The 25,779-nt window shown below is 48.5% G+C and overlaps 8 protein-coding genes across 8 annotated transcripts; 2 read left to right on the forward strand and 6 right to left on the reverse strand.

Moving 5' to 3' along the window:
- Window positions 1-122: 122 nt before the first annotated feature.
- K444DRAFT_584688 (uncharacterized protein) lies at window positions 123-2,883 on the reverse strand (the record flags this gene model as incomplete). Its single annotated transcript, XM_024877883.1, has 3 exons — window positions 2,581-2,883; window positions 1,836-2,523; window positions 123-1,767 (listed from the first exon to the last, which is right to left on the reverse strand). Coding segments are annotated over exons 1-3 (2,421 nt in total), but the record flags the coding sequence as incomplete, so codon positions are not given.
- A 1,325-nt stretch (window positions 2,884-4,208) lies between these two features.
- Window positions 4,209-6,440, reverse strand: K444DRAFT_556582 (glycoside hydrolase family 5 protein). Its single transcript, XM_024876753.1, has 3 exons — window positions 5,963-6,440; window positions 4,509-5,938; window positions 4,209-4,454 (listed from the first exon to the last, which is right to left on the reverse strand). Exons 1-3 carry the CDS (start codon window positions 6,225-6,227, stop codon window positions 4,401-4,403), a joined length of 1,749 nt encoding a protein of 582 aa, XP_024739973.1. The 5' UTR covers window positions 6,228-6,440; the 3' UTR covers window positions 4,209-4,400.
- Window positions 6,441-7,146: 706 nt separating this feature from the next.
- On the forward strand, window positions 7,147-8,527 carry K444DRAFT_641454 (uncharacterized protein; the record flags this gene model as incomplete). Its single annotated transcript, XM_024884622.1, has 2 exons — window positions 7,147-7,212; window positions 7,349-8,527. The coding sequence occupies 2 exons, from the start codon at window positions 7,147-7,149 to the stop codon at window positions 8,525-8,527; spliced, it is 1,245 nt and encodes a 414-aa protein (XP_024739974.1).
- Window positions 8,528-9,083: 556 nt separating this feature from the next.
- Window positions 9,084-10,091, forward strand: K444DRAFT_641455 (uncharacterized protein; the record flags this gene model as incomplete). Its single annotated transcript, XM_024884623.1, has 4 exons — window positions 9,084-9,252; window positions 9,321-9,554; window positions 9,632-9,912; window positions 9,969-10,091. The coding sequence occupies 4 exons, from the start codon at window positions 9,084-9,086 to the stop codon at window positions 10,089-10,091; spliced, it is 807 nt and encodes a 268-aa protein (XP_024739975.1).
- Window positions 10,092-12,858: 2,767 nt separating this feature from the next.
- On the reverse strand, window positions 12,859-13,299 carry K444DRAFT_511963 (O-acetyl-ADP-ribose deacetylase; the record flags this gene model as incomplete). Its single annotated transcript, XM_024873483.1, has 1 exon — window positions 12,859-13,299. A coding segment is annotated over one exon (441 nt), but the record flags the coding sequence as incomplete, so codon positions are not given.
- Window positions 13,300-13,674: 375 nt separating this feature from the next.
- K444DRAFT_641456 (cytochrome P450) lies at window positions 13,675-15,618 on the reverse strand (the record flags this gene model as incomplete). The annotated part of the gene is made up of 8 exons (XM_024884624.1): window positions 13,675-13,834; window positions 13,898-14,058; window positions 14,121-14,731; window positions 14,781-14,922; window positions 15,089-15,222; window positions 15,271-15,314; window positions 15,401-15,448; window positions 15,530-15,618. The coding sequence occupies 8 exons, from the start codon at window positions 15,616-15,618 to the stop codon at window positions 13,675-13,677; spliced, it is 1,389 nt and encodes a 462-aa protein (XP_024739977.1).
- A 252-nt stretch (window positions 15,619-15,870) lies between these two features.
- K444DRAFT_327482 (uncharacterized protein) lies at window positions 15,871-17,727 on the reverse strand. The gene is made up of 8 exons (XM_024871925.1): window positions 17,384-17,727; window positions 17,028-17,326; window positions 16,695-16,978; window positions 16,604-16,645; window positions 16,516-16,551; window positions 16,358-16,467; window positions 16,083-16,301; window positions 15,871-16,033 (listed from the first exon to the last, which is right to left on the reverse strand). The coding sequence occupies exons 1-8, from the start codon at window positions 17,536-17,538 to the stop codon at window positions 15,973-15,975; spliced, it is 1,206 nt and encodes a 401-aa protein (XP_024739978.1). The 5' UTR covers window positions 17,539-17,727; the 3' UTR covers window positions 15,871-15,972.
- A 4,642-nt stretch (window positions 17,728-22,369) lies between these two features.
- K444DRAFT_641457 (uncharacterized protein) lies at window positions 22,370-23,752 on the reverse strand (the record flags this gene model as incomplete). Its single annotated transcript, XM_024884625.1, has 1 exon — window positions 22,370-23,752. One exon carries the CDS (start codon window positions 23,750-23,752, stop codon window positions 22,370-22,372), a length of 1,383 nt encoding a protein of 460 aa, XP_024739979.1.
- Window positions 23,753-25,779: the final 2,027 nt, after the last annotated feature.

The raw sequence follows: 25,779 nt of genomic DNA on the forward strand, positions 1-25,779 counted from the left end.
ATTTTCCACGGCATACTCCAAGAAAGGAAATCTCCTGTGAATAACGTCGCAAGCTCCCATAAGCGGAGAAATTGAGGTTGGTGGCGGTGTAAGTGGCGGTGGAGGTGGAGGCGGAGGTGGACGAGATCGTCTTTTTCTGGAGGTGACGACCGATTCTGGAATTTCTAGTGGTAGTCGCAAGACCGAGGGATCAACCGTGGCGAGATAAGTAACACAACATCGCTTCAGAAGGTCATGGCTGTATCCTTGGAAGTCAGATTCCTGCTCAGCCCAAAGCTCCGCGAGTCCCTTTCCTCTGAGAAGAAAGTCTCTTACTGATTCATGGATAAACTGTACTGTTTGGCATTCCGATGATACAACCTCCACAAGACCTTTCGAGCAATCTAAGATGAACCTCTTCATATCTCCCACGGTAATCTCTATCTCCTCCGCTGCAAGGTCTTCGATTACGTTAGCTCCGAGACCCGAGAGAATGGCGTAATATAACTCATGTGGACTTAAAGGACGCCTCGAAAATAGAACCCACTGGATGGATAAGCGTAATTCGTTGCGGTGGAGTTCATCTCTTGTCAATATATCGCGAAAGAGCTCGTGGAGATCTCCGGGAATCGTCCTCAGTCTCTTTCGAAGTGAATGAATGCGTCCAGCGTCGTACTCCTTGTTCAGCATCTCAACAACGAGAACGACCCACATGAACACACCCGATGCCTTATAGTGGAGCTCTTGTCGAATCTGTTCCACTAACCCGCTGTGGCCAATCTCCAACTTGCTGTTGACGTAGTTGGTGATATCCTGACTGTGACCTGGCTGACCTTCTAGGACCAGGTCCAATCCACGATTCATCTTTATGTTTGGATAATGTCGGCTAGAAAAACAAACGCGGAACCGAATATTAGAGGTGACAGCTCTTTCGCAAAGATGTTCAAAAAACGCAACCATATCTCTAATTTGGCTCTCCTCGCATTCATCCAGAGCGTCAATAAAACAAACCAGAGGAACTGGATTGGTGCGCACGCGCATCACACTCCACTGTAGGACAGCCTTTTCAAACAGATCCTTCAGCATTTCGAGGTTCCATTGAGGCTTGTTCCAATCGAAATGCTCAATATCACGCCTTATATCATCTTTGGTATCGTATTTGATATCATCCTTGACCAATCCTGCGGAGTCGAAACAATATATAAGACTTGGTAATCTCGCTAGGATTTGCCAGAGCAAAGAACGATACAAGCCAACTGTTGACTTCTGTAGGTCTATACCACGTGCATGAAAGAAGAAAGAGAGAACAACCTCCTCGCCCATTACTTTCTCGGCTTGGGAAAGGGCGAACTTCATAAGTGTCGATTTTCCGGCCCCAGGCTTTCCTTTAATCCAAAGTAGACCAGTATGTTCGTTGACCTTACTGGAGTCGATCCAATCAAGATAGCAATAGCTCCGAAGAAACCATTCACACGTTTTTGCATGAGTTCGTTGGATGTCTGCTCTCCAATCGTTGATTTGGTCGAACCTTAAGGAATTCCATAGGAAACGTCTTCTCTGCTCCTTTCTTATCTCGAAAGCATTGTTAGTTGTAGGGCGCTCTGTGGGCTTTTCCTTTTCGTGGGATCTTGGAACTTTAGAAACAATTCTCTGGATCGCTGCCTCAACCTTCTTGTACTCGATATCCTCAAGTCCAGAAAAGCGACACATCTCCCTGTGGTCGCGTCCAATGTGCTCAGCTACTTCAATGGTCGGGGCGTTTAGATATGATGACGTATCTTCGACCACCTTGATAGGACCCATATTAGCCTGTGCCTTGACAAGGCTGAGAAATGAATATAGGCAGCGGAACCTACCTTGTTTCCGCCCAGCAATCGAAGTCCATACTGCTCTTGAAAAGAATGAATGGTCCATTCACGTTCAAGAGCCATTGGAATGAACTCGTCTCGTAGCTCTCGCAGGCGTTCAGAGGAAGGTAAAAGCGTGTTCACAATTTGCTCATTCACCTGAATACCAACGGCCTTAAAGAACTTCTCCGTGACGCTATGAAGAATATTCCGGGGATCAGCACCGCTATGAGGTGTCCCAAAGAAAACTATCCCGACAGTTGACTCGCAAACTTTGCGAAAACCTATTTGTGGAGCCTGATTCGATCTGCGGAGGGTTTCCTTGACGACAATGCCTCCGAGACTATGCGCGATGAACAACAGATGCCTAGACGGATCTTGTAGGCGATTAGCTTCCAGCGAGACCAAGAAATCTCCCGCTATATCATAAACCGTGCTCTTATTCAAATGTCCTGTCAAACGATGTTTGATGTGGCTGTCGTATCCGTAGGTAAAAACGCGGCTGTTGGGCACGGCGTGTTGCAGCAAATCTCGAGGCCAAAATACACACTCGGACTTCTGGGAGGCGTTGGCTGCTTGCTCGCAGGTGTCGGATTGATATTTGGCAAATTGGTTCGACCCGGACGATTCTGGACTAGCCTTTTTCTGAGTCCACGTCTCTTGAGGATGCCCAGTAAACCCGTGTACAAAGATGATGCTATCATAGTCAGTGAGCCTATTTTACAATGATAAAGCGCTGAGTTCACGGGCTTACTCCAGAAAGGGCTCCTTCGGGTCCACCACCACTGTCAACCCCGTCTGAGGAATTACGTGAGGCCCACTAATATGAGGTAATTTGCTCATTGGAGACGACTTCGCTGAGGAGACAATAAATTTATTATATCAAGAATATAGTGCAGTGGATAGAGACCGTTGGGGCAAAAGCTTCATGCAATTAGAGGAGGTCCCACATTCGAAGTTGACAATCACGAGCTACTCTCGTCGAGGAGAGTCGGCAAGGTCTGTTGAGTAACAACTGTGGATCAGTGAACCGGGGCAGGGACTGAGACTAGCATTGTGTTGTCGCTTTGAGGTATTGTTGAGAATTAGTTAGGCAGCCGTTGCCTGACATGTTTTAAGAGCTACCGCCTTTGATTAGTTAGTTAGCGAACGTATGATAGGGGGCAGTCAATTACTGAAGGCCTTTCTTGGTAACTTCTATTAAACAGAAAATCCATATCCTGTTAAGGGCAGTGGAAACATACAGCAATGCGCCGAAAAACTAATAGTAACAATGTAGAATCATGAATTCTTGATCACGTGGCTATTCTGCACGTGACAATCATCATTCAAAGAGACTCGAGAGCTGTACTACTTGCAATATCAGCATTTATTGGGTGCTGTAGTTGGGGCCTTTGCTGCGTAAGATCTCGCAGACGGCGGGAAGCGTCTGTGAGTCGATGGCGGTTGTGGAGCCTAGTTTCTGTCGCTCTCTTCTTCACTTGATGCCTGGCATTGCTCGCAAATCTTCAATCACACTTCAATCTGGCGTTTCTCTTCTCGCTTCAGCTTCCTATCTCCGTCCTTACGAGAACCGAGATTTCTAGAAGGACCCTCCAAAAGCCTCATCGTCGGCTAGATGCATCTGCTTCCACCTTCTCACGAGGGTGGATAATCTGGAGACACAGTCCGGGAGCAGTCGCAGGTGCTGAAGCCCCTTTCTTTCTGACCGCCTGCTCCGCCCTCGGTCATTGGCTTTTAGACAACCTTCACCTACCCCGCAAAATTCCAATACGCAATCTCATCCCAGTCCCTGTGAAGCTCTATTTTCGGCTCTGCAGCGAACCATCCTCCATATGCACAGGGGTTTGCCTCATCTGAAACATGACATGTGAAGATTGGTCAGGCCAACCATGTCCTCGCGGCGCTTTTTGCAGAAGAAGAAAAGCAACTGAACGCGCAAGTGCGGCGTGCCTCGTCATTTTAGTGCCCCACAAGAGTCTCCCTGTACCCCACATTATGCAGACCGTATTTCTTTTTCCCCTTGCTAAGGAAAAACTTCTCCAATCTCCGTTCTGTCTTTCCGAGCAAGCCATTGAGATTAAAGGGTAACCCTCTAAGTGCTTTCGAACTTCGTATCTTTGAAATTTGAGACAGTTGGACTCAGCCAGTTGCGGAGACCACACATTGAGGCCTTGTCATTGCTCATATATAGTTGATTTAAACCTATTGAGATAATGAGACGGCTCGAGTCAAGTCACATGTGGGTGTTTCACCGCTATTCCGAGCCGAGTCATTCCCGACCGGAGAATGTGAGGCATGATTCATAAACTGACACAGAGCCGACCCGAGCGCAGGGCGCCGATTGTTCAGCACGCATATACTCCTTTGGTTCAGCGAGGTAAATTTTGAGCCGAAACTCGGCAAGAGGGAGCCCCCGAAAATAGTGAGCGCTTCTGGCCGAAGTCCCGCATTCATTTCCATTTCTGCGGCGAGAAGACCTTGTCACGAGATTCTTTATCAAATTTAGAAACCTAACCAGACTTCTAACGCAAATATGTTCAAGTCAACACAGTAACCTAATTCAGATCCCAGTCATTGAGTGAAAGTAATGTTCAGTAAATTCGCTCCCAAACTTCGCGGGAAGAACTATTTTCGTCAGCATTATCTCAAAGACCATAAGAAACATCAATGATTACTCACCTCCAGCGTCAAAGTGACCGTCTGATTCGCCGCTTTCATCACCTGTAAGCCCTGGACATTCACTGAGAAAGTCCCTTTATCGCAACTCCAATCACCAAATGACCATCGTCCCTGCTGCAGTGGCCCTAAATATTTTGTCCAATCATCAACCAGGAAGGACCCATCAGTAAGTATGGCTTTCACTGCTGCAACCACCGGGAGTCCAGCATAAGTTATTGGCATCTGGAGATCAGTGGAGGTGTCGATTTTGTACGTTGTGGTGGCCATGGTGGGGGTTGAGTATTGCACGATTTGGAGAGTGAGTGATGTCCCGGAGCTGAAGGTTAGGGTGAGTGTTTCTTTGATGCCTGGCGTTGAGGTAAGATTATACAGCGTGGCAAGATAGGTCTCCGAAAGAGTCAAAGTCCCTCCCGGCATCGAGTATTGTGAAGAACTCAAAGCCGTCCCAGCGGAGGTCTTGACCGAGGTCAAAGTGTTGCCATTCATCAGATACGTAACTGACTGAGAATAGACCGGCTCGCCAACTTTGTGGAAGAGAGAAGCACCGGTAATCTGACTCGTCGCCTGCGGATCTGTCGTGCTGTCTGCGAGTGTGTTGTTTATTCCAGCGGCAGCGTTGAACCATACGTCAAGTGTTACGGGATCGTTCCAGGTATTCGCTGGGCGATTGAAATCATCAGCTCCGCTGTCCCACAGTATCAAGGGGTAGTTGAAGGATTTAGCAGTGCGGGCAATGAAGTCAAACCACTTCCAACGCGCGGCTGGCTCGGTGGTAACTGGCGAAGCACCAAATTCTCCCACAAAAGCTGGAACACTGGTGAAATTGGATTTGAAGAGTTGGAAATCGGAAACAAGGGCAGCCTTGTCGGAATCTGAACCCCATATTGTTTTCCCCCATGCTGACGTGACGAAGTCGTATGGAGAATAATAATGGAATTGCAGCCCCCAGGGTTGATTCGGGAACAATTCTGGTTTCACGAAGAATTGGCTCGTTTTGACCGTGTCCATGCCTAGTCCACTCAAGCTCACCACCCTCTGGGAATTCCAACCCCCAGCAGCATTTATTGCCTGCAAAAACATGTCATTCAACTTGTTCAGTTCGTCTCCGTGGGCTTGTGTAGATCCAGGTGGTTCATTGATGGCTTCGAAGATCAGCTTGGATGATTTGCATGCGAATCTTGTTCCGATCTGGCTCCAGAGACGAGTGAACTTCTCCTCGATTTGGGTAAGGTTGGCATTGGACGCTGTGACATCTGCCCAGATCCATGAATCGTGATGCACGTTCAGAATCACAGAGACACCAAGAGCCAATGCCTGGTCAACCACCGTCTCCACTCTGTCCATCCAAGTGGCATTAACGGTCCATGTTGGCGAAGAGTCAACAAAGTGGTATGCCCAAGTCACTATATTTTTATCATAAGTCTGCAAATATGGAATATGGAGCATGAAGTTACCGGGTATTCTGATGCTCTTGAATCCCTTCGCCTTGATCTGACTAAAAGTCGTGGCTTGCACTCGAGCGTTGTTCCAGGAACCTTCATCCGGGGTTGCGTCAAGAGTATTTCCCAAATTCCACCCGGGATCCAACGCCGCAAATGCGGCGGCTGCAGAAATGGGAGTAAAGCTACCAGTACAGCTTTGGGAAATAGTCCGGAACGCGAGAGACTGCACTCCACCGAATGCCCCGGACATGAGAGAGAGAAGCGCAGACTTGCGCATCGTGACGAATTAAACAGACGAGGAAACGAAACAAACAGAGGACGAAAAACGGAAGCAGCTGCATGTTTCTTATAACGAGACTTTAATAAATGTCCTAAATTTGACTTCCAATTTATGACTCTGGCGATTTAATCCGTCCGCCACAGGCGCCGGAGGCAGCAGCTTCCTCCAATAGGGTCGGGGAAGAATAGAGTAGGTTTCCCGCACTCCGAGGTGGTCCTCGAGGGGGAGGGGGGATGCCGTTAATGTCAATTCAATGGAGAGTGTCATCTTGCAATGGATGCGGAGGAAGTGAGAAATTAGCAATGACGGAGAAATCGTGGGAGAAGTGTAGCCTTTATACCCGAAACGAAACGGACAAGGGGCAAGATAGCAGGCTTACGGCTTTCAGGGGTAACCTCGCCTATGATTCTAGCCCTATGAAGGTGCCTATTATTCAAGGCTCGGTGCACGATTCAGGAGATATCAAGTTCTCCAAAAGAAAGATTTTATGGCCGGTGGGTACAGAGCAAATCTTTCGCGTACTCATGCCAAAGTCTGACGTGGGAAGTACCGGGCCGGAACATATATATTTTGGAAGGGGCTTCTATGGAGCTACCGCTCCGAAGACCACAGAACTCGCTTCCGTACGTCGTATGACCGTATCCACAAATAGTGTTCTCTAATCCACTTCAAGTCTAGATTAGCGATGACTAAAACCCTTTTTTAAAGTCTTCGTATCGCGTCGTAGACGTTACTTCTTCGACACTCTTTCTCTTAGTATCCAATTGCCAGTTTTACACGCTCTTGTTCGGTGCCAATCGATTGTGTGAAGATAGACCCAGAAAACAGGAAGACGGGAGAGGGGTGTCCTAACTCGCTGACCGATACGTCAGTCCAGAACATGCCGACAGACACGACGGGTAGCCGTACTCCTACAATGCATCGTCGTGGCCACCGAAAAAGCAGGAACGGGTGCGTGGAGTGTAAACGACGGCATGTCAAGGTATGGTTCTCTGCTACTTCTTCCAAGATTGAGCTCGACGCAAAAAACGACACTTTCGAGTCACACGAACACTCCTACCATGGCTTTCCTTCGGCATTCGGATTTCTCACCTGTTAATTCTATGTTCTTTCTACAGTGCGATGAAACTCACCCAACATGCATTCAATGCAACACAGCGCAGCTTCGCTGTATGTATGCTTCTGGGTGGAACTCTGGCCCTCCACAGTCTTCTGCTTCGCCACGAGCGTCTTCACAAAATGGCTCATCGATCACCTCCACCGTTGAGCCTCGCTCTCCAAACAACATACAACCCCGAATACCAGACCCACCGATTTTAAACGCCCATTTTTCAGTAACAGGGAGTGCAGACGACCATTTCACAGTCAATCTGCTTCATCTCCAACTATTCAATCATTTTACGACCGAAACCGCCAACACCATCATGCTCGATCCTCGAGACTCTCAGAAGTCAATGGATGTGACTATGAAAGCAGCTTTATCAGCGCCCTACCTCATGCAAGAAATTCTGGCACTTTCAGCTCTACATTTGAGCGTTCTTTACCCTGCCCAGCGAGAGTTCTACCACCACCAAGCATCGGCTCTGCAAACAAGAGCACTCACGATCTTCAACAACTCGCACCTCGATGTCAACGCCGAAAACTGTATACCCATCGCCATATTCTCCTCGCTCCTAGCAATGCACTCCCTGTGCGACGTTGTCAGCGGCCCAAATGATGATTTCAGTAATTTCCTGAACAGTTTCATCCACTGCCTGGATTTGCACCGCGGAATTCGTGCTATTGCGAGTCACTCGTGGCGCATCCTTCGACAGTCGGAACTTCAGCACGTTGTTGAAGCTGGAGAAGCGTTGAATCGAACAGATAATCTAGTTGGCAAGGAGTGCGATGAGCTTCGAGCTCTGCTCGGTTCAGCGGATATTGGCCATGCATCGATGACAGCATGCGAAACAGCCATCGACCATTTGCAGCGGACTTTTGATATGGAGCGGCTGTCGGATGGTAGGGACAATACGTTCGCAATTTGGCCGGTTTTGGTACCGACAGAGTACATGGATCTGGTTATAAAGCGCAGTCCGGAAGCCCTTGTTGTCCTTGCTCATTTTGCGGTGGTATTGCACAGTCATCGTAGGGAGTGGTTTATTAGGGAAGGCGGCGGGTACTTGATCAGTTCTATCTCACGGCATCTTGGGTCGTACTGGGATAATTGGATGGCATGGCCGAATTCTGTTCTTGGATCTTCGAATCCGTCTCAACTACCTCGCAGTCTACCTCAAAGTCCCCTACCTGCTGGATAGCAATATAAGTTCTTTGTTTATTGAAGACTATTCCAGAGGCAAAATAAACTAGGCTGCATGGGTACGAAAGGATTGGGCGCTCACAGTCCAGTGTGCGTCCAATGGGAATTCCCCGTCTAGGGGACATCCAAATCAATACGCGTATCCGTGTCTGGAACGGCGCATCCAGCACATCGGACCTTTGATGAGTTGCTTCGTGTCTCACCCTGAAAATTTTCAAAGGCACTCGTAGGGACCTTCGCCATATAGTGACACACTGACAGAGGTCCTTATCTTTGGGTCCGTGTTGCCCGTATGCGATACGTCGTATTTCAGGAGACCTTCACTTGAAGTTGAGATACGAAGTTCTTGGCTCAACAAAGGTGGAGAAGCACCTTATATATGAATGTCTACAGTCTAATTTTCGACGCAATCTTCTCTCTCTTCTCTCTCGAACGAAGCAATAAACGGGTCCGACCTCCTCTTCCTCTCACCCTCATTCCGCACCACACGCCGTTCCCACGCCATCCTCCTCAACACTTCCCATCCCACACAAACCCATCTATTGCCAACAAAAATGACCGTCCTCGAGTCCCAGAATGTCTACTACCTCTGGAAATTTCTTCCCTCAACACCAGCAGCAGTCGCCTTCCTTCTCCTCTTTATCGTCACCACTGCCTTGCACACCTGCAGAATGATTAAAACGAAAATCTGGTTCTGCACCGTCTTCGTCATTGACGGCTTCTGTACTTTTCCCTTCCTTCTTCCCCTTCCACCCCTCGCTAACACACTCCTCCGAGTTGAAGACTTGAAGTAATCGGATACATCGGCCGCTGCATCGCCCACAACAGCACCGGGACACTCATGCTCTTCATCCAGCAAAACTTCTTCATTCTCCTCGCCCCCGCCTTGTTTGCAGCGAGCATCTACATGGTGTTAGGTCGCATCACTTGGTCTGTTCGCGGGGAACGACACTCCTTGATTCGCACGCACTGGCTGACCCATGCCTTCGTGTTCGGCGACGTGTTGTCATTTATGATTCAGGGAGGTACTGCAGGAATGGTGGTGACAAGGAACAATGTGGTGTTGGGAATAATATTGTTATCGCTGCTCTTGCGATCCAAGTCATCTCGTTCGGGCTTTTTATCATCACGGCGGTCATTTTCCAAGTGCGGATCAGCAAGTTCACCACAGCAGAGAGTTACAATAATCCAGATGTGCCGTGGAAAGGGAATTTGTATGCTTTGTATGCGATGAGTGTGCTGGTGTTGATAAGGAGCATATTTAGGGCTGTGGAGTACTCGATGGGGTATGATGGGTATGCGTTGGCGCATGCGTGGACGTTATATGTTTTTGATAGTATGCCGATGGCCTCTGTAATGGTTGTTTGCTTTTGGAGGTATCGAGTCAATCGATATTGCCGCCGAAGAATGGAGAGACTGGGAGTGCGGAGTTGGTGCAGATTCAGACTGCCCACCAGGGGAATAAGCGGGGTGTTTGGGGGACTGGGGCGAGGTCACGGGGGCATTCAGTTTTAGAAACACACTCGATTACGGGCATATTTGCGGGATTTGGATCAGTTTAATTATAGAATATCGGGCGGTACTATTATCTTGGTGTCAATAAGTCTTGTGCCACTTGAAGGTCTCCTTATAGACACCCTTTGACTTTGTTGCTATTCCGTTCGTTCCTTCTCACATCAAACGGAAATGGCTGGAAATTACCGTGGGAGATATCGATACAAAATAATATATTTGATTGGTAGAGGTCTCGCATTTCTTTCGGATCGGAGCGCAAGTCGGAACGTCGGAAAAAATTTACGAGGACTTGGGTCGTAAGCCGAGTTCAATTATGCTTCGTTTAACAACCTCTTTGTTGAAATTAGGGGCCTGAGGCCCCTAATAGGCTTAGTAAGCCCTGGAACCGAACGCCATGGGGCTGTGCACTAGCTTAATACCCTGTCCAGCTGGAATTAAGCCTGAACCCTCAAAAAAATACGGTCCCACCCCTACACGCGCTAGCCCCTTCCCGCCCTAGCCCCCCACCCCCTGCGCCCTCACCAAACCGGCCGCCCGCGCAATCACCCCTCCCGCCCCGCGCCCCGCACCCACCCCAAAAATTATCGTACGGGCCTAAAAATTTGAGATTCTGAAAGCGCACACGCGGTTTCACGATCCTAGAACCAAAAATCAGTCAAAACGGCCTGTGGGGGCGGCCAAAAAGTGCTATTCTTTCGCGCACGAGGGCGGGGGCTTCAGGGTGCTAAGCGAGCCCTGGAGCGGGCGCTGCACCCCTCTAACTTACCCCCTTATTGCATAGCCATAACTTTAGCAGGAGTAATCGTAAAAACAAAAGGACTTTAGATTCTGAAAGAGCAGAAGCTAGTAGTGATTTTGAACTGCGGCTTGTACTTAATATTATTAAATATTGGCCGCCGTAGGCGGCCGAGAAAAAAAATCGGATTTACGCGTATAGCACTTTAAGCGAGACGCGCCCATTAACCCCCCTTGGCCAGGTAAACAACCACCTTATCTCCGCTCCCTTAGCGTGTTTTGGGACCGTAATTTTCCTGTCGTGAATGTCCTTTCTGCGGTGGTGGGGCCCATACAAAATTGCGGTGGAAAGGGCGTGAACGGGTAGGAAATCGAAAAAAATACGGTCCCAAGGTGCGGTCCCAAGTGAGACCGCACCTTTCCCCCCACCCCCCACACCGCGTTCTGGCCTTATCCCCGATCATGTGCCTGTATTAAGGGCACCTCAAACTTCTTTTGTTTTTATTTATCTACTCTTCATATATAATTCTTAATTACTTTAAAGTTTATAAGCTTATAGTACTATATTAAGACTTCAAGTTATGCCTTGAATTGAGCGGGTGCACGTGATTTCTCTCATTGGCTGGACTAAGCGAGCCGCGATTTTAGCGTGTTTTGAGACCGTATTCTTTCAGGAAGAATACCCTGTATAGCTGGAATACCCTGTACGGCTGGAATACCCTGTATAGCTGTAATCGGTTCAGCTGGCATAGGGATTTAGTACATGTGACTTAGGGGGTTCAGGGCTATATATACGGGCTACTTACCACTGTAGAACAGCAGTCAATTCAGTATCGTTTACTTGGTTTACATTGCAAGCACGTGACCCTAGCTTTATTACTTAGCTAGTTCAACACTCTTCTTCTGGCGAGCATAACACGTGAGCTAAGTTGCTTGGCTTCCTAGGGGGGAAAGAGGACGTGGCTGGAGCTCACAAATACTCTCAGCCTTGGATGGGCTGCTCGGGTTGTAATATCTGAGACAATGCCACTGAAATCTCGAAATTCCGGACACTGGAGGAAAGAAGCACGAATAACCTCCTTCGACTCATTTTATACGATGTTGTTGGAACTGAGTGTACGCTGGTACACTGTAGTTTATATACCAGATGTATATAGAGTGCTTACCCCGCGTGAGCTGAAAAATCAAGTCGTCAACCTCCAAAACATTGCAACAGATGTAAGCATTTTTTGGTGTCCATGGTTTAGTCATGGTTCAACGTTTGTCTTATTTAAGATAACAACACTAATGTTGAAAACAACGAGGTTGGTCTCTTCCTAGCAGTCTTTTGCACGGTTCTCCAGCTTTTGTCACTCCGCCATTCGCACCGCAGCTACCTGCTCTAGCATTTGCCGGGGCCATCTGAGGTGGTGCTGGTACAAGTACAGGTGCTGGCGCAGCTCCTTCATTGCCATCCGAAGAGGGATGGCCAGAGCTGAATATGGTCAATGTAGCATCTGTATGCTCAGGCTCTAGTTCCTCAGGATCTTCTCGCTCAGGCTCTTGTATTACAGGATCTCGTTCCTCAAGGGAGACTCCTCGCGGCGTGCCCGAACTGTTAGAGAAATCAGCATCCCTAACAAGGTTAAAATCGTTGGATACGTACGCTGCAAAATCTGAATCTACTTCTCTATCTGATAGGGTGATATCGACAGGTGATGGGTCTCGGGGGTTCTCGAGTCCTAGTACAACACCCATTGCCACGTGCCCATCCTCGTCGCTATCTTCGTGGTTACTTTCGTTGTCATATCCGTAGTCGGACGCGGTATATTCTCTATCCAGAGAACTCTCTCCTGAAGAGTGATGGGAGCTGCGAGGGGGGTTGTTCCCGCCTCCGGTATTGTTGTCTGGCTCGCTGTCACTTGGATCTTCTCCTGGTCTACCTTGCTCCTGACCTCCGTTCCCATCTCCATTCCCTGCATCGTTTTGCTGGCCATCATCCTGGCCACCTTCTTACCCGGGATTGTCGTTGTACGCGTCTAGATCCTCCTGATTATTCTCGGGCCGGATCAGAAACACAACTGGCTGAAAAAAACAATTTGCCTCTCTGTCAAGAAACTCCCGAACCGCCTCCATGGCAATCATTGCAGCCAAATCATTCGGGACACCATAAGCTCCTGTCGAGATAGCAGGGAATGCAATGGTCCTAGCGCCGAGAGCCATCGCCTGCTCCATAGAGTTGTAGTATGCAGCATGAAGGTCCATACGTGCCTGTTCCTCTCGGCCTGCATTACAGAACGGCCCTATGGCGTGAATGATGTCTTGAGCAGTTTGGATGTTGTGAGCTCTAGTGGGGTAGGCGTAGCCTCCTTCTCCGGCAGGTTCTCCGGGGTAGAGACGGGAGAGCTCAGTTAGTAGTCCTGGACCTGCAGCTTCGTGTATCAGGCGGTCGATTCTACCCCCTCCGCGAAGAAGAGAGTTGGCTGCATTGACGATGGCATCAACTTGAAAGGTCGTTATATCCCCGACCACGACCTCAATGAGCGTTCCATCATAATTCTTCGAACGGCATGTTGCTGGTACCCCTGGAAGCGCTTCTTTTGGAGGCATTGTGGACATTTCAAAATTTGCGAATAGCTAATTCAGAAAGATCAATACGAGCAAGACAATAGAGTGAAGACAATTGAGAGTTCGAGCCGTGAATAATACATGGCCACGAGAACAAAGAATCAAATTATATCTGCATTCGTCAACGGAAAAAGCTCTCCGAAAACAGCAACAATGCCAATAAAGACAAACTCCCGAATTCGGAATCAACAAAGAATGTACTGCACCACTCCACCAAACCTTCAGCTTTCCACTCACGCACATTGTACACCACCGAATCAAGCAAAGATCGGAGAGTAATCACATATATCAGTCAACGTTCCTTGATATAACCTTTGTCCACAACTCCGGTTTCTGCCACAAAATAAAAGCTAGGCTGTCCCGTTCCCAGTCTAGATTATCATCGACTAGTTCGTAATCAAAGAACGCCATCTTCGCGATCAAAATTCGCATTTCCATCCATGCCATGCTGTAACGCGTCAGTCAGTGCTTGTAATAGTCTCGGGGAAAAGCTGGGAGGGGAAAGACTCACTTCTGCCTAATGCACGCCCGCGGTCTAAGTAAAAACGGATTGCTGGCCTCACGTTGATCGGTGTTGTCTGGATCTAACCATCGCTCTGGAATAAACTTATCCGGATCTTTGAGGTTCTTGTCGCTGTGTGTTAAGGACCAGGCGTGGACGCTGACTGTGGTCTGTCTCACGCATCCGCCTCTCGCTCCATCTTTCATCAAACCAGAAGAGAAGAGCAGCTTACTCCTCCAGGGATAAACATCTCATCAACCGTGTCTCCTCCTGGCGGCACAATTCGGGGCATCCCAAACGGAATGGGAGGGAGGAGTCTCAGAATCTCATGTATGGCCGCCGTCAAATACGGAAACGTCGCACTCAAGCTCGTGATCTCGTTGCCCGACTTGTATCGTGACCTGACTTCCTGCTTGAGTTTGTCGTATATGGCCGGTAATCGACAAAGATGATACGTAAGCGCACTCATCACCGTAGCTGTCGTCTCACTCCCGGCTATAATCATTGCATTCGAATATGCAGCCATATGCCACTCATGAAGCCCCATCTCCTTCCTTAGCTCAAAGATGTAACTGTAGAAATCCTTCCTTCCATCCTCCCGTTCTCCTCCCTCCATTCGTGACAAGATCTTGGCCTTGGATTGCGTGACATGGCTTACTGTTGCCTTGCGCACGAACGGAGGGATGAGGTACGAGTATAAGGATGAGAAAACAGGGTGTAGCTTGTAGAGAGCAGAGTACCAGGCGATAAAGACTACCATTTGAAGTACCGTGTCGATCCATTCATCAGGCCTTCTAGCTTCGACAGAACCAAAGGGTTCGCCGAATGAGAGTTCACCGAGAACTGAGGATTATCAGGATTGATAGACACGGAGTGGGATTGAGGGGAATACCATCAAAGGTCACCCAGTTGTAGCAATCGTTGAAGTAGAGTGATCCTTTAGCTGATTCTTCGCGGATGGCGACCATTAGCATGTCGGCGTACTTGAGCACGATGTCCTCTTCTAGTAGAGCTTTTGGGGAGAAAGCGTGGGACTGGGCACGTCAGCAATCAATTGGCTCATTGCAGTCCTCTGAAGGCATACACGTACCAGCACTTCTTCGCGCGAGCATGTTCTTCAACGTTAATGTTGTTTACTATATGCAGCGCTCGGAAACTGCTTCTCGGTTAGACTTGGAGGACAGGGGATAAAGTGAAGACTTGCTCGTCATCTGTGGTATAGAACTTGTGGTCTTTTATGAAATTGGGTCCCGATTTGCGTTGCGCGTAGATGTCCTTCCATGCTGTGGCGGACGAGAATGAGAGTTTGTCGGGAGCAACGCGTACCACCTCGCCTATGGATTTTCAGTCTGGAGTTAGCTGATGAAGGAAAGAGGACCGACCGTATTTGTCGTGCAGAGCTTTTAGTGTTTGATGTCCGTATCCACTGATGATGGTGTGTGAGGAGAAAAACTTTCATCATATCAGTATATTTTCCATATTGCAAAAGCTCGGATCCTTACATCTTATAACGCGGCATACCAAGAACCCGGGAATTTAAACAATGGATGGAAGTAAAGTCTGTAAACCACATAATAGACTATGCAGATCGTAATCTGTAGTTTGCTCAGTCTTGCCTGTAATCCTCCACAGTTTACTCACAGATGTTGCCAAGAAAGCTGCAATAGCCACCCCAATGTTTGCCAGGTCTGAGCTCGGCTCTTCTCGTTGAGGACAGAAACCAGACCCATGATTTCCTGCCCAGGGGAACATGGGATTTGAAGTAGATGATATCCGTATATATTCGACAAATCGATATGGTAAGTAGGTTGCAAGGAAATTGCCCCACAACAAGGGCTCATGTGGTGCTGGGCAGTCCGGTCCTCGCTGCAAGTCGACATTTTCGGTCGACTGCCTCGGGCGCTTACGAGTGAACTCGTAGCGTGGGGTTTTCCCGATTGAGCTGCAGAAATATAGGACCATCAAATCAGAAGTGTTGTCCAACGCTGTTGCCCCGATCGAGTATCCCGATTGTTTCCTCTGCATCCGTTTCAGGTATCTTCAACGTCAATTGTCGGTTCTCTAGAGCAACGAATAACTATTTGTCAGTGCGGGCGCGCCTCACGAGGCTTTCCAATGTTGACTTCGCCTTCGAAGTCTGGATATCTACATATTATTAGAATGATCTGCAATTTTCTCCTCAATTACGACTCACTTCTCAAGAAATCCAGGACCAAGAGTCCAGTTACTATGGTTTCGAACATGTGTGATGAAGACTGGGTTGACAGTGAATTCCGTCGCCGAGTTTCTAATTAGAGTATCTGTTGGTTCATATGGCCAGTTGACAGAAATTGTTTCATTGCATGCATTTTTAAATGCTTCGTATTTGTCGTGGTAATAACTATCTCGACATAATCTGTCCCTAGATTTTGGCCTGGAGAGAGTTAGGTTCTAGTAGGCGGCAAGAAAGAAGGGAAATTGAGGGCGTACCAGGGTATCACATCGACCCATGCTGGATGAGCAGTGACTGTTTGAGCAGCCGTAGGTCGAAGCCAGTCTGGCATTTCGTAGTAGTCGTTTTCGCTGCCAGTGATCATCCACTGTTATCGTTGTTAAAATTGGAATGCATACGAGTTGATTTCACCTACTCGTATCATGTAGCACATAACGTACAAGATAGCAATCTAATCAAAGTCAGTACTACCTAAAACAACAACAATTGACTGGAGAACTTACTTGCTCAGGAAGACTTTCCACGGTCATGACGTAGATCACATTCTGTCAAAGTCAGTGATCTTCAACTACAAGAGGTTAACAAACAACATACCGAGACAATCGCTGTCGTTAAAGGAAATGAGGCGGCGTAATTCTGGGGAGTTAAGAGCGCTTGTACATGCGGAAATTTTGGATTCGTAAACTCTGAAGCATTAGCTCCGGTTGCATTCCTGCGTTTCATACTCTCGATCAGCTCGAGCCAAAATTTGTCAAACCTGCTTGTCGCAGAGTAATGAATTGGTCTGGCATCCCAAACCGGAATAGACATCGGCTGCTGCTCGTAATCATCGTACAAGTACAAGAGACCTGGGTCCACTATTGCTTGGCGTCCAGGATCTGCATAAACTTGTTAGTTAATGATGTGCTAAAGTGATGGAGTAAATACCAGAGCATATCTGACCCGTCACAACCAACGAACTTGAATATTGCGAGCCCATTGACATGCACTGCTGCGGTTGCTGGCCGTTTCGTCTCACCACGACATCCATAATCGCAGCAGTCCCCTCTGAAAAGTCTTCTGGGCGGGTAATAGCTTGCTGGGGTGGCATGGAGGGGATTGCGCCTTGCGGTGCAAGCTGATTCTTCTCTTGAAGCGAGGCATTCTCTAATCTTGCGAGCTGTAACTCTCGAGTCAAGACCTCCACTCTTTTCTCTAACTCCGAAATTGTCTGTTTTACTCGAGCTCTGTGTTCAGTCAGATTTTCGTTCTCCACGGAGCAAGAATGATATCAGCGGATGTACCTGGTCTGCCTCTGGCTTTCACGATCCTGAGCCCGCTTTCGCTGCAGTTGCTCCGGGGTAAGAAGGGACACTGATCGACTGGCCTGCTTCGGCTTGGTCAGATCTACAGACTCTGGAGAATTCCCAGCGCTATGTTTGACCGCAGGAGTTGACATATCGAGGCTTTCCACATGGGTGACGGCAGTTCGTTCAATCACAAGCTGAGCCGCACTTGAGTCAGGAAGGGGAGAGAAGATTGCAGTAGCACACGGCGCCTGTCGTGCGTTTCAAGAGTGGAGTGCATCTATATAAGCCAACGACATAGCCAGAGGAAGGCCTCCGTCTCCCTTCACCGTATTTGGCCCTCCCATTTTCATTGCCGATGCAACCCAACACCTGATTTGTGAGCGGCTTTCTCCTTGGACGTTGATAGGACCAATAGGAGCCTCCCCCGGCGGTCCCCACTGCGCTCCCGAGCTGTCCACCAACGGGCTGCCTTGCGTGGCGAGGTCCCGCCCTCCCCGCGAATCCCCTGTCGGCCAACCGACGCTGCAATGAAACACGGGTGCGGAGCATTTTTTGGAGCCCACGTTGTACAGCACGCCGCCCCGGCCCACGTTGGGAAGGGCGGAAGGGCGGAGTGACTTTTCCAACCCCACGGTCTGCAGTCTCAGTTCCAGTCCCAAGCCATGCCAGGCCTCTTTGGGCGCGGCATGGATGTGCCTATGTGCCTTGGCGAGAACGTGCCGTGCCGTTCGGTGCATGCATGCCGAGAGCTGTGCAGATACGGATACGGAGCATACTTTATTTAGTACTACGGCACCTCCGTACGTGCTCCGTAAGTACGGTAGTTGTTGGCTTTGTTGCGATTTGCGAAGCACATGCTCCGGCAAAGACCCACGCCAGCTGGGACAGACCGCCGTCCCGCCTTCTTGGAGATCCCAGATTGCCTTCGACGCTAACGAGTCAAGCGCTGACATGCCTTCAATGCGACTGGCCTCCGCCAATGCAACCCCACGAAATACCGCCACCCATTTCCAGCAACATGGAGACGACGTGTGCAATCTTCGCCGAGGAGCAGCGCTTCCGGACGGGCAACGGGGCAGCTTCCTCCCCGCGAGCCGCAGGATCGGCGCTGCTTATTACTGTAGACCAGCCAACGATCGCCGCTCGGGACCGCTCTTGAGCTCCCCTCTACGGAGACTTCCAGCTTCTCCTGTCTGAAACCCGGCCTCGAAGTGATCCGTTCAAGGTACGGTGAGGTATTGCATACCGAGCCGATATCTTCGCGATGGCTACCAACTCAAGCAGCGACGGCGAACATGGTCTCTATTTAACGCAATTACCTGACTGTCCAAAGGGCGTTAGAGGGTTTGCTCTCGCAGCTACGCTTCTTGGTTGCAGACATCGGTCCAGATCCTAACATTGTCTGGGTTGCTCTGTTTGCACCCTCACGACAAGTTCTCGCAGCATACCGTCCGATCTCTTCGACAGGCCATGGTTCTTCATAGTAGGGTCTGCTTTGGCCCTTCTAGCATGCATTATCAGCGTCGCCACACCCAGCATAAACATACTCATTGGTGGAACTGTCTTAATCGGATTTGCAGCAGCTTCTCAGCTGTCGTATACCTTCGTGGTCGGTGGGCTCATGCCTTTAAGCATCGATTCGTTAGCTTGGCATCATTATACGAGGGGGCGGTACCATTCTCCGGTTTTGGGCCAGCCATGTCATATGCTTTCGTGCAGCACACCTAGCACACATGGCAGTTCTGCTACTGTCTAATAATAGCCACCAACGCCCGTGGCAGTGCTGTGTTGTTCTGGTTCTTCTCGTAAGATCAACTACTCCCCGATACTGTTCATCTACTAACATAGACTGCACCAGTTACTTCCTTCCCTCCTTCAACGAAAGTACGCACACAAGAAGACTTAGCGACTAGTCCTCGAGGACTTCGGTTTGTCGGCCTTATACTACCGGTGGGAGGACGCCTTGTTTTCCTCATGGGCATATCATGGGATGGCTCCTACTACCCTTGGAAATCCGCGCACGCAATGCTACAATTGCTATCGGATTCTCCGCTCTCGTTGAATTGGTACTTCACAAAGCCTAAGTGCCACTTAAGGCACCGCTGGTTCCAATGCACCTGTTCAAGGATATGCCGCGGGTTTTGGCCGACTATGGTGTTCTCGCTTTATACCAGTGATCTGATAAAAGAAGGCTATCTGTGTTGTGTTGCGGGATGTGGGACGAAGACCGGGCAAATAGTAGGCAGAAATCTCTGCCGCCGCCTTGCGAAGCAGAAGACACAGATGTAGTGATCGCAATCTGCATGGGGACCTTCCTCGGAGGTAGGCTCTCGTTCTCCCTTGCACGCAACTGGTCAATCCGACGGATTGCCTATAGCATGCGCCTGCACAACGTCCGACAACCAAAACACGATCATCGCTTTCCTTTTCTTGGGTTGCTTCGCAATGGGTTGGATGGAAGTCGTCGAGTTGGCCATAACCGGCATCGCCATAGACTCGCAAGCAGGAATTGGCACTGCCGTTGGGATGGCAGGCTCCATGCGCTCCACTGTCTCTATTATCGCCTCAACAATATATACTGCCATTCTCACCAACCGGTTCAAGAAAGCCATTACCCGAGAAGTCCTGCCGAATCTTATCGCTGCAGGTCTTCCTTCATCTGTTGCTTCATTTTGTCAGCCATCACAGCTGGGGCACATGAACCTTTGGGTAAAGTCCAGGTCTTGACGACGAGTATCGAGGCAGTGGGCTTACGGCGTATAAGTTTGCGAGCTCGCATTCTCATCACACTGTATTTTACTCAACTATTGCGTTCTGTTCAATTTGTGTATTACTGGCTTTCCTCGCGCCGGATGGGAGGAGCAGATGGCAGATCGGGTGATGGTGACTCTGCATCAGCACAAGGACGAGGAGATTGGGGAGAAGTAAGAATGACGGATGAGCAGAGCGGTGGATTGGAGTAATGAATCTACTGGAGAAGATTTTGAGATTATTTCCTTTTGCAGACAACCCTGATGAGTTTATAGAAGTTATGGGAAAATTCAATCCAACCTCTGCCATCTTAAATATTCAAGTCCTAGGAAATTAGCTATAATGGAAAGTACATTCCAATGCAACTATGACAGATTGACTAAATCAACACGTACTCCAGAAAGTTACTTCGTTTCTGCTGTCTGGAAGCTTCTGCTTAGCCGAGCAAGAAAATAGGGGGGGGGTCTGAGGTTTCGTATCAGATGGCGATCAAAGTAAGATACGTAAGACATCTGAACAGTTTCAGATACAGATAATTGCGATGATGTGATTTCCGGAGATTGGGACGGCGCGATGACAATTTGATTTCGAGGTGTTCAGGGGAGGGACCCTGTCGCTTAAACCCTTTTTTAAGCGGGAGTTATATGGCAAGAGGCTCGATATCGCGGTTGTACGATCCACGTTCGCTAGTTCCAGCTTGCCTGAGAACATAAAGACTGTGAACGCTCTGTAGAGTGAAACTGGTCTTAAGTGGTCTACATTAAGGGATCTGAAATTTCAGGCCAAGAATATGAGCCAAGGTAGGCAGGCATACGGCTTGGATTTCCAAGTCTGAGCTACTTGTTCAAACTTGTATACTTTTATCCCTGTCTTATTATTAGCTGTAACTATTTCAACTGAAATTCTATTCCATGTCCTCACATTCTCTCCTGTTTTCGCTCTCAAGCCTGCAGACGATAGTTCCAATCATGTTTTGTTGCTTTTAGCTTAACTTTCTGAATCCTGATCGAATGGGGGGGGGGGGAATTGACTCGCCAATTCATACATCCCAAGGGTGTAGCTCCCGAAAGCAGCACCCCCGTTTGGTCTCACACTTACTAGTGCCTTGCTAATGCGTATTGTATCAAATATCAAGCAGTGAGATCCTGATCGAGCATTTGGTATGGTGTGGCGGAAGGGGACATTTGCGTACAGTACCAGGAATTCGGAAGTATCGCAGTTGTGGGGAAGGTGTTGTAAGAAACATCTTCATGTCAGTAATGTAGGTAATCTTTTAAGGATTGAGTTTCGGGTTTATCCCCAAAGTATATATAAATAACGTTTATCTAATAAGTAGGATTTGAACCATTCAATATTTCACTCTCCAGAACTTTTTTTCATGAGGCATAACTTCAACCCGGACTCGAGTTCTATAAGACCCAGCTTAAGATGCGGTGTTACTCTTACGGCAGACTCGTTGCAGATAATCATTTCTGACCGTTCGGATTCTCCCTAGCAGTAGGTCAAGGTGTGATACCTTGGGCATTTCCCGATTTCGAATTTGGAAAATTCATACCCTTAAGAAAGATTGCTGGTTTGTCTCTCTTTGAGGTTAATGAGCCTGATGACACTCTCATTACGGAGATCACCAGAAACACGCACAGAGATGAAGTGGCGCAAGCTATTTGCAGTTGAATTCCAGAGGCTCACAAGTGTCGGTAAAGCATTGTGCGTGAGTTCCACGGTTTCGAGAGTAACGGGAGCAGACGCAGCTACGACTTGAGGATACATTGCGACTGTTTTTCAATCCAACCAAAAGCTGAAGCTCTCACAGTCGTTAAGAAAAAAATATAAAGCATGAAAATATCAAAATCTCAAAATCTCAAACTATCATGCAGCTTCTCGCAAAAGTAACCCTTTACCCAGAGCCTGAGCAACCGGCATTTGGCGCACCCGCACCTTTCACGGCATCTCCAACACACCTTTTCTGGAAAACTCCTGTTCTAAACGCAGCTGTCCATTCACGTCCGTCATTACCAAGTCCGTAAGAAAAGCTCCAAGTATTGGGTAATAAAGCACAGCCTCCCAACTGCTTTTTCAGTCCATCGCCATGATCTGCACTATCAAATCTGTTACAATAGAAGTCAGCATTCGTTCTATTGGGTATATTTTAGGACCCTTAAAAATATTTCCGATGTATGATTCAAGATGATCATAAAAACTCGAAAAGGGGAAGACATGAGAATTGGCTTACCCATGGCCCCAGACCGTATATTCGTTAAATTGTGCCTTGTAGCTTGAATCACATCCATACTGTATGGCCTTAACTACCGGTTGTCTAAGGGCTTGAGGCTGAATCGTATACGCAATATCGCCGATTGTTTCAATACCAACCCCCTTGTAGTTTGCGGGGTTTTGGGGGCTGTTGCTATCACAGCCATCTGTTATAACGGCCAGAAGATACTTTGTGCAGTCATCGCTACTTGGCTTGAACCCATTCGGACCCTGTAATGTAATGACCACCTCTTCTGGAGTGCCTTGATTGTATCTTTCTTGGATTGGCCCTTTGATAACAGCATCTGGGCAGAAGCTGTTCTGGATGCTATCTTTGACGATATCGCGGGTAACATACTTGCTACTCCCCAGCCCGTTGCACACGAGCACTCCCTGAGGAGTTGATGGAGATGTTGGAGGACCTTGCGAAGGGGGTGATACTGCTGGCTTGACGCCGGGAATCTGATCATTCCTCATTTGCTGGATGAAAAAGTCTTTGAGAGCTGTGTGGCCGCCAAACTTGGGATGGAAAGGCCGAGCAGTCCAGCCAAACCCATATTGCTGGGTATTGGCGTCATTGCCCTGTGGGATGCTAGCAATGGGGTTGGTATCCGCCCCTAGCACCGTTTGAAACCCGTGTGTTGCATCGAGGCTAGCTGGGGGTGCCATAAACTCAACGCCGTTGTTTGTTGTTGTCACACCCTGTTCTTCCCCCGTTTTCTCGTCATAGTACTGCAGGTTCCAAAGCCAGACGTCCTGGTTGTAATACTGATCCTCGAACGTGTGATTCGGCTCGCAGAAACGGTGCCCGTTAAAGATGCTATCGGGTTGGGAGTTGTGAACTCGAAAATTCGGGTTGAATGGAGTACGAGGGGGTATCTCGTAGTTCTTGATCACGTCAGCCTGGATATCATTTAACTGCTGAACCTTATCATTGATAATCGTCCTGAGTTCCTTAACGAGTTTTGGCTTGCCAGTGCTTAGGCGATCGTGGGCAAAACTCCACTGGTCACAGGCATCGGTGGTGTTATCGAAGAAATGAACATATGAGCTAACGTAAAGGTCGAAGGGTTGATTCAAGGCCTGCGTATCTTGGGCAACCGTGATGATATCGTTCAAGGCCCTCGCAAATTCTTTGCGAATGCCATTCGGATCGTTAAGAAAGTTTTCCGCTTGCTGGATATTTTTCTTGCACAAGCCCGTTCCATCAGAGTCCTCATCCCAAGGTGGACCCCAACCAAAGGGGTGTTCTAGTAAAATGGGCTGGTAGATACAAGCCCTTGCAATAGCTCCGAAGAACGCGTTGTTGCCTCCAAACATGCCCCAGACAATGTCGGGTTGGCCTGCCCTTTCTTTCATTTGACGCTCGAGATCATCCATTAATGTGCCACCACACGCGGCAAACTGGAAAGTTTGGGGGCTCAGAGACCAAGAGTTGTCGTTCTCCATCTGCGCTCCCCAGGCCTCCTTGCTGCGGTAGCAAGTCTCATTGTCTGTAGCCTTGTAGACGTTGCTTAAATTAGAGGCAACACCATTTGCCCACGAGTCCCCGATCACAGCCCATTCCTACTGCTTCCACGAAGCCCAGAAACATCAGTATTGCATATACGGTGAGAATGGTGGTGGCCTTCATGGGAGTGGAGAGTTCCATCTTGGAGGTACAGTAGAGGACACAAATATCTCAAAAATGATCCAGCCTGATAGTTATATCAATGTCGTGTGCAGATATAAGTGACAACGTCGCAACGTAGTCGGAGAAAATGTATAATGATGGAACACTTATAGATCTCAGAAGGTTATTAGAGAGAGATAGTCTGAGATAATAAGAGCCATTTTCACGCATAAATAAATCGGAACTATTTCAAGATAATTCCTTCAGGCTCGGAATTCTATATTTAGCAATGTAAGAATTATAGGTCCAATTTGTGCCTTCTGCGGGCCGGTCACGATACGCCCCAGACCCGAACTTGAAACTTGTGGCCGACAGCAAATAACGAAAGGAAGAGGCTTAGAGCACCAAGAACAACTACTAACTGTTGGAAAGGGACGTGTATTAAATTTGGAAGGGATATTTCTGGTAAAGACCTAAAAGGCTACGCGTTGGTTTTTGACTCTGAAACACGTCCTTGCTCCTCCTATCCGGTGACGGCGCTTACAGCAAGAAATTGAGTTGGCACCCGGGCGCCAGAGAGGAAGGTAGGAGAGATGAAGGAATTGAGTTGGGAAGAAAGAACCTAGTCCACTCGCTAGAGCGTCTAAGTTAGGCCTAGTTCGTTGCCCCTTGCCCCTGGCCCCGCTGTGAGGGGGAAAATTCGCTTGAGCCTCAGGCACACATTTCGCTTAATTATGGCGCTAAGGCGTATTTAGCCTCGCTTCTACGAGCTTCACGCTTCTCTTCTGGAATTTATCGTAATTCTAGAAATCTCTTGTGTTCCTATGTAACGTGAATTTGACCTGGTAATTCATTGACCTGGTACTTGGTTCACTTCTACCTATCTCTTCTGAGGATCTTCACCGCTCCTCGCTTCCCCTTTCTGCATTTTCATTGGAGTTACCTTGCATTTGATAGCAATAGCCACGGCTGGATAAGTTTCTCGTTTTGCATATGTCGCGGGTTTTATCACAATAAACTTTGACTTTCCACTTAGCCCGCCTTCGCAGTTCAATAGCCAAGCTGCAAGCGACTTACTCACCCATATGGTACCAAACTAATTTAAGCCGTGAGCTTCTATTCTCAGTCACAGGCCCTACTACTGCAGAACTAGTTAAAGGGACACTGTGCAAGATCGCGAACCTAGGGGAAGTAGAACTTCTTTTAAACGTTGTACGTGTCAATTTCACCTGTTACTCTCTGCTTATCCCCAGGAGAATATTGCAACTCCTCGACCTTCCTCCCTTTCAAACACTCCCCAAACCCCCTCATCTCAACCTTCCCCTTCAACTGACCCGGCTCAACCCACCCCTCAATGCCACCCATAAACTCAAACTTGCCCACAAACCCTGGTGCATCCAATACCTCAAGCGGAATGCCGTACTCCCTGTTCGTAACCTCCGCACTGATCTTCAAAAAGGCCCCTTCCCTGCCCATCGCCTACGACCAAACCACAATCTCAGTCATGCTCAGATAGCTACCACACGCCAACAAATTCGTACCCAGACTCTCGTCTTCAACGAGAGCGCGAACGAATGGGCCTGTAGACGCACAGGATCAATAATGGGCATGCGTCCTTCCTTCTTCATCGGCAGAGCAAACACTCACTTTCGGTCCTTTCGTCGAAGCGCGGGGTGAAAAGAGGTTTTGTTGTATAAGCCCCAAGGTAGGTAAACGACGTTCTTCGCGTCAACTCGGGCTGCTCGGCTTCGATGTAAGAGACGATGGCGGCTTT

This window comes from Hyaloscypha bicolor, assembly GCF_002865645.1.
Source record: "Hyaloscypha bicolor E unplaced genomic scaffold K444scaffold_52, whole genome shotgun sequence".
NCBI lineage: Eukaryota > Fungi > Ascomycota > Leotiomycetes > Helotiales > Hyaloscyphaceae > Hyaloscypha > Hyaloscypha bicolor.

Coding starts and splice junctions, on each gene's coding strand:
- K444DRAFT_556582 (XM_024876753.1), bottom strand. CDS start 6,227: ATGCGCAAGTCTGCGCTTCTCTCTCTCATGTCCGGGGCATTCGGTGGA. Junction 5,939..5,962: donor CAAGAGCATCAGAATACCCG/GTAACTTCATGC, acceptor TCCATATTCCAT/ATTTGCAGACTTATGATAAA. Junction 4,455..4,508: donor CGGTCACTTTGACGCTGGAG/GTGAGTAATCAT, acceptor TGACGAAAATAG/TTCTTCCCGCGAAGTTTGGG.
- K444DRAFT_327482 (XM_024871925.1), bottom strand. CDS start 17,538: ATGTCAACTCCTGCGGTCAAACATAGCGCTGGGAATTCTCCAGAGTCT. Junction 16,646..16,694: donor TAACGACAGCGATTGTCTCG/GTATGTTGTTTG, acceptor TGACTTTGACAG/AATGTGATCTACGTCATGAC. Junction 16,468..16,515: donor TTATGTGCTACATGATACGA/GTAGGTGAAATC, acceptor CAACGATAACAG/TGGATGATCACTGGCAGCGA.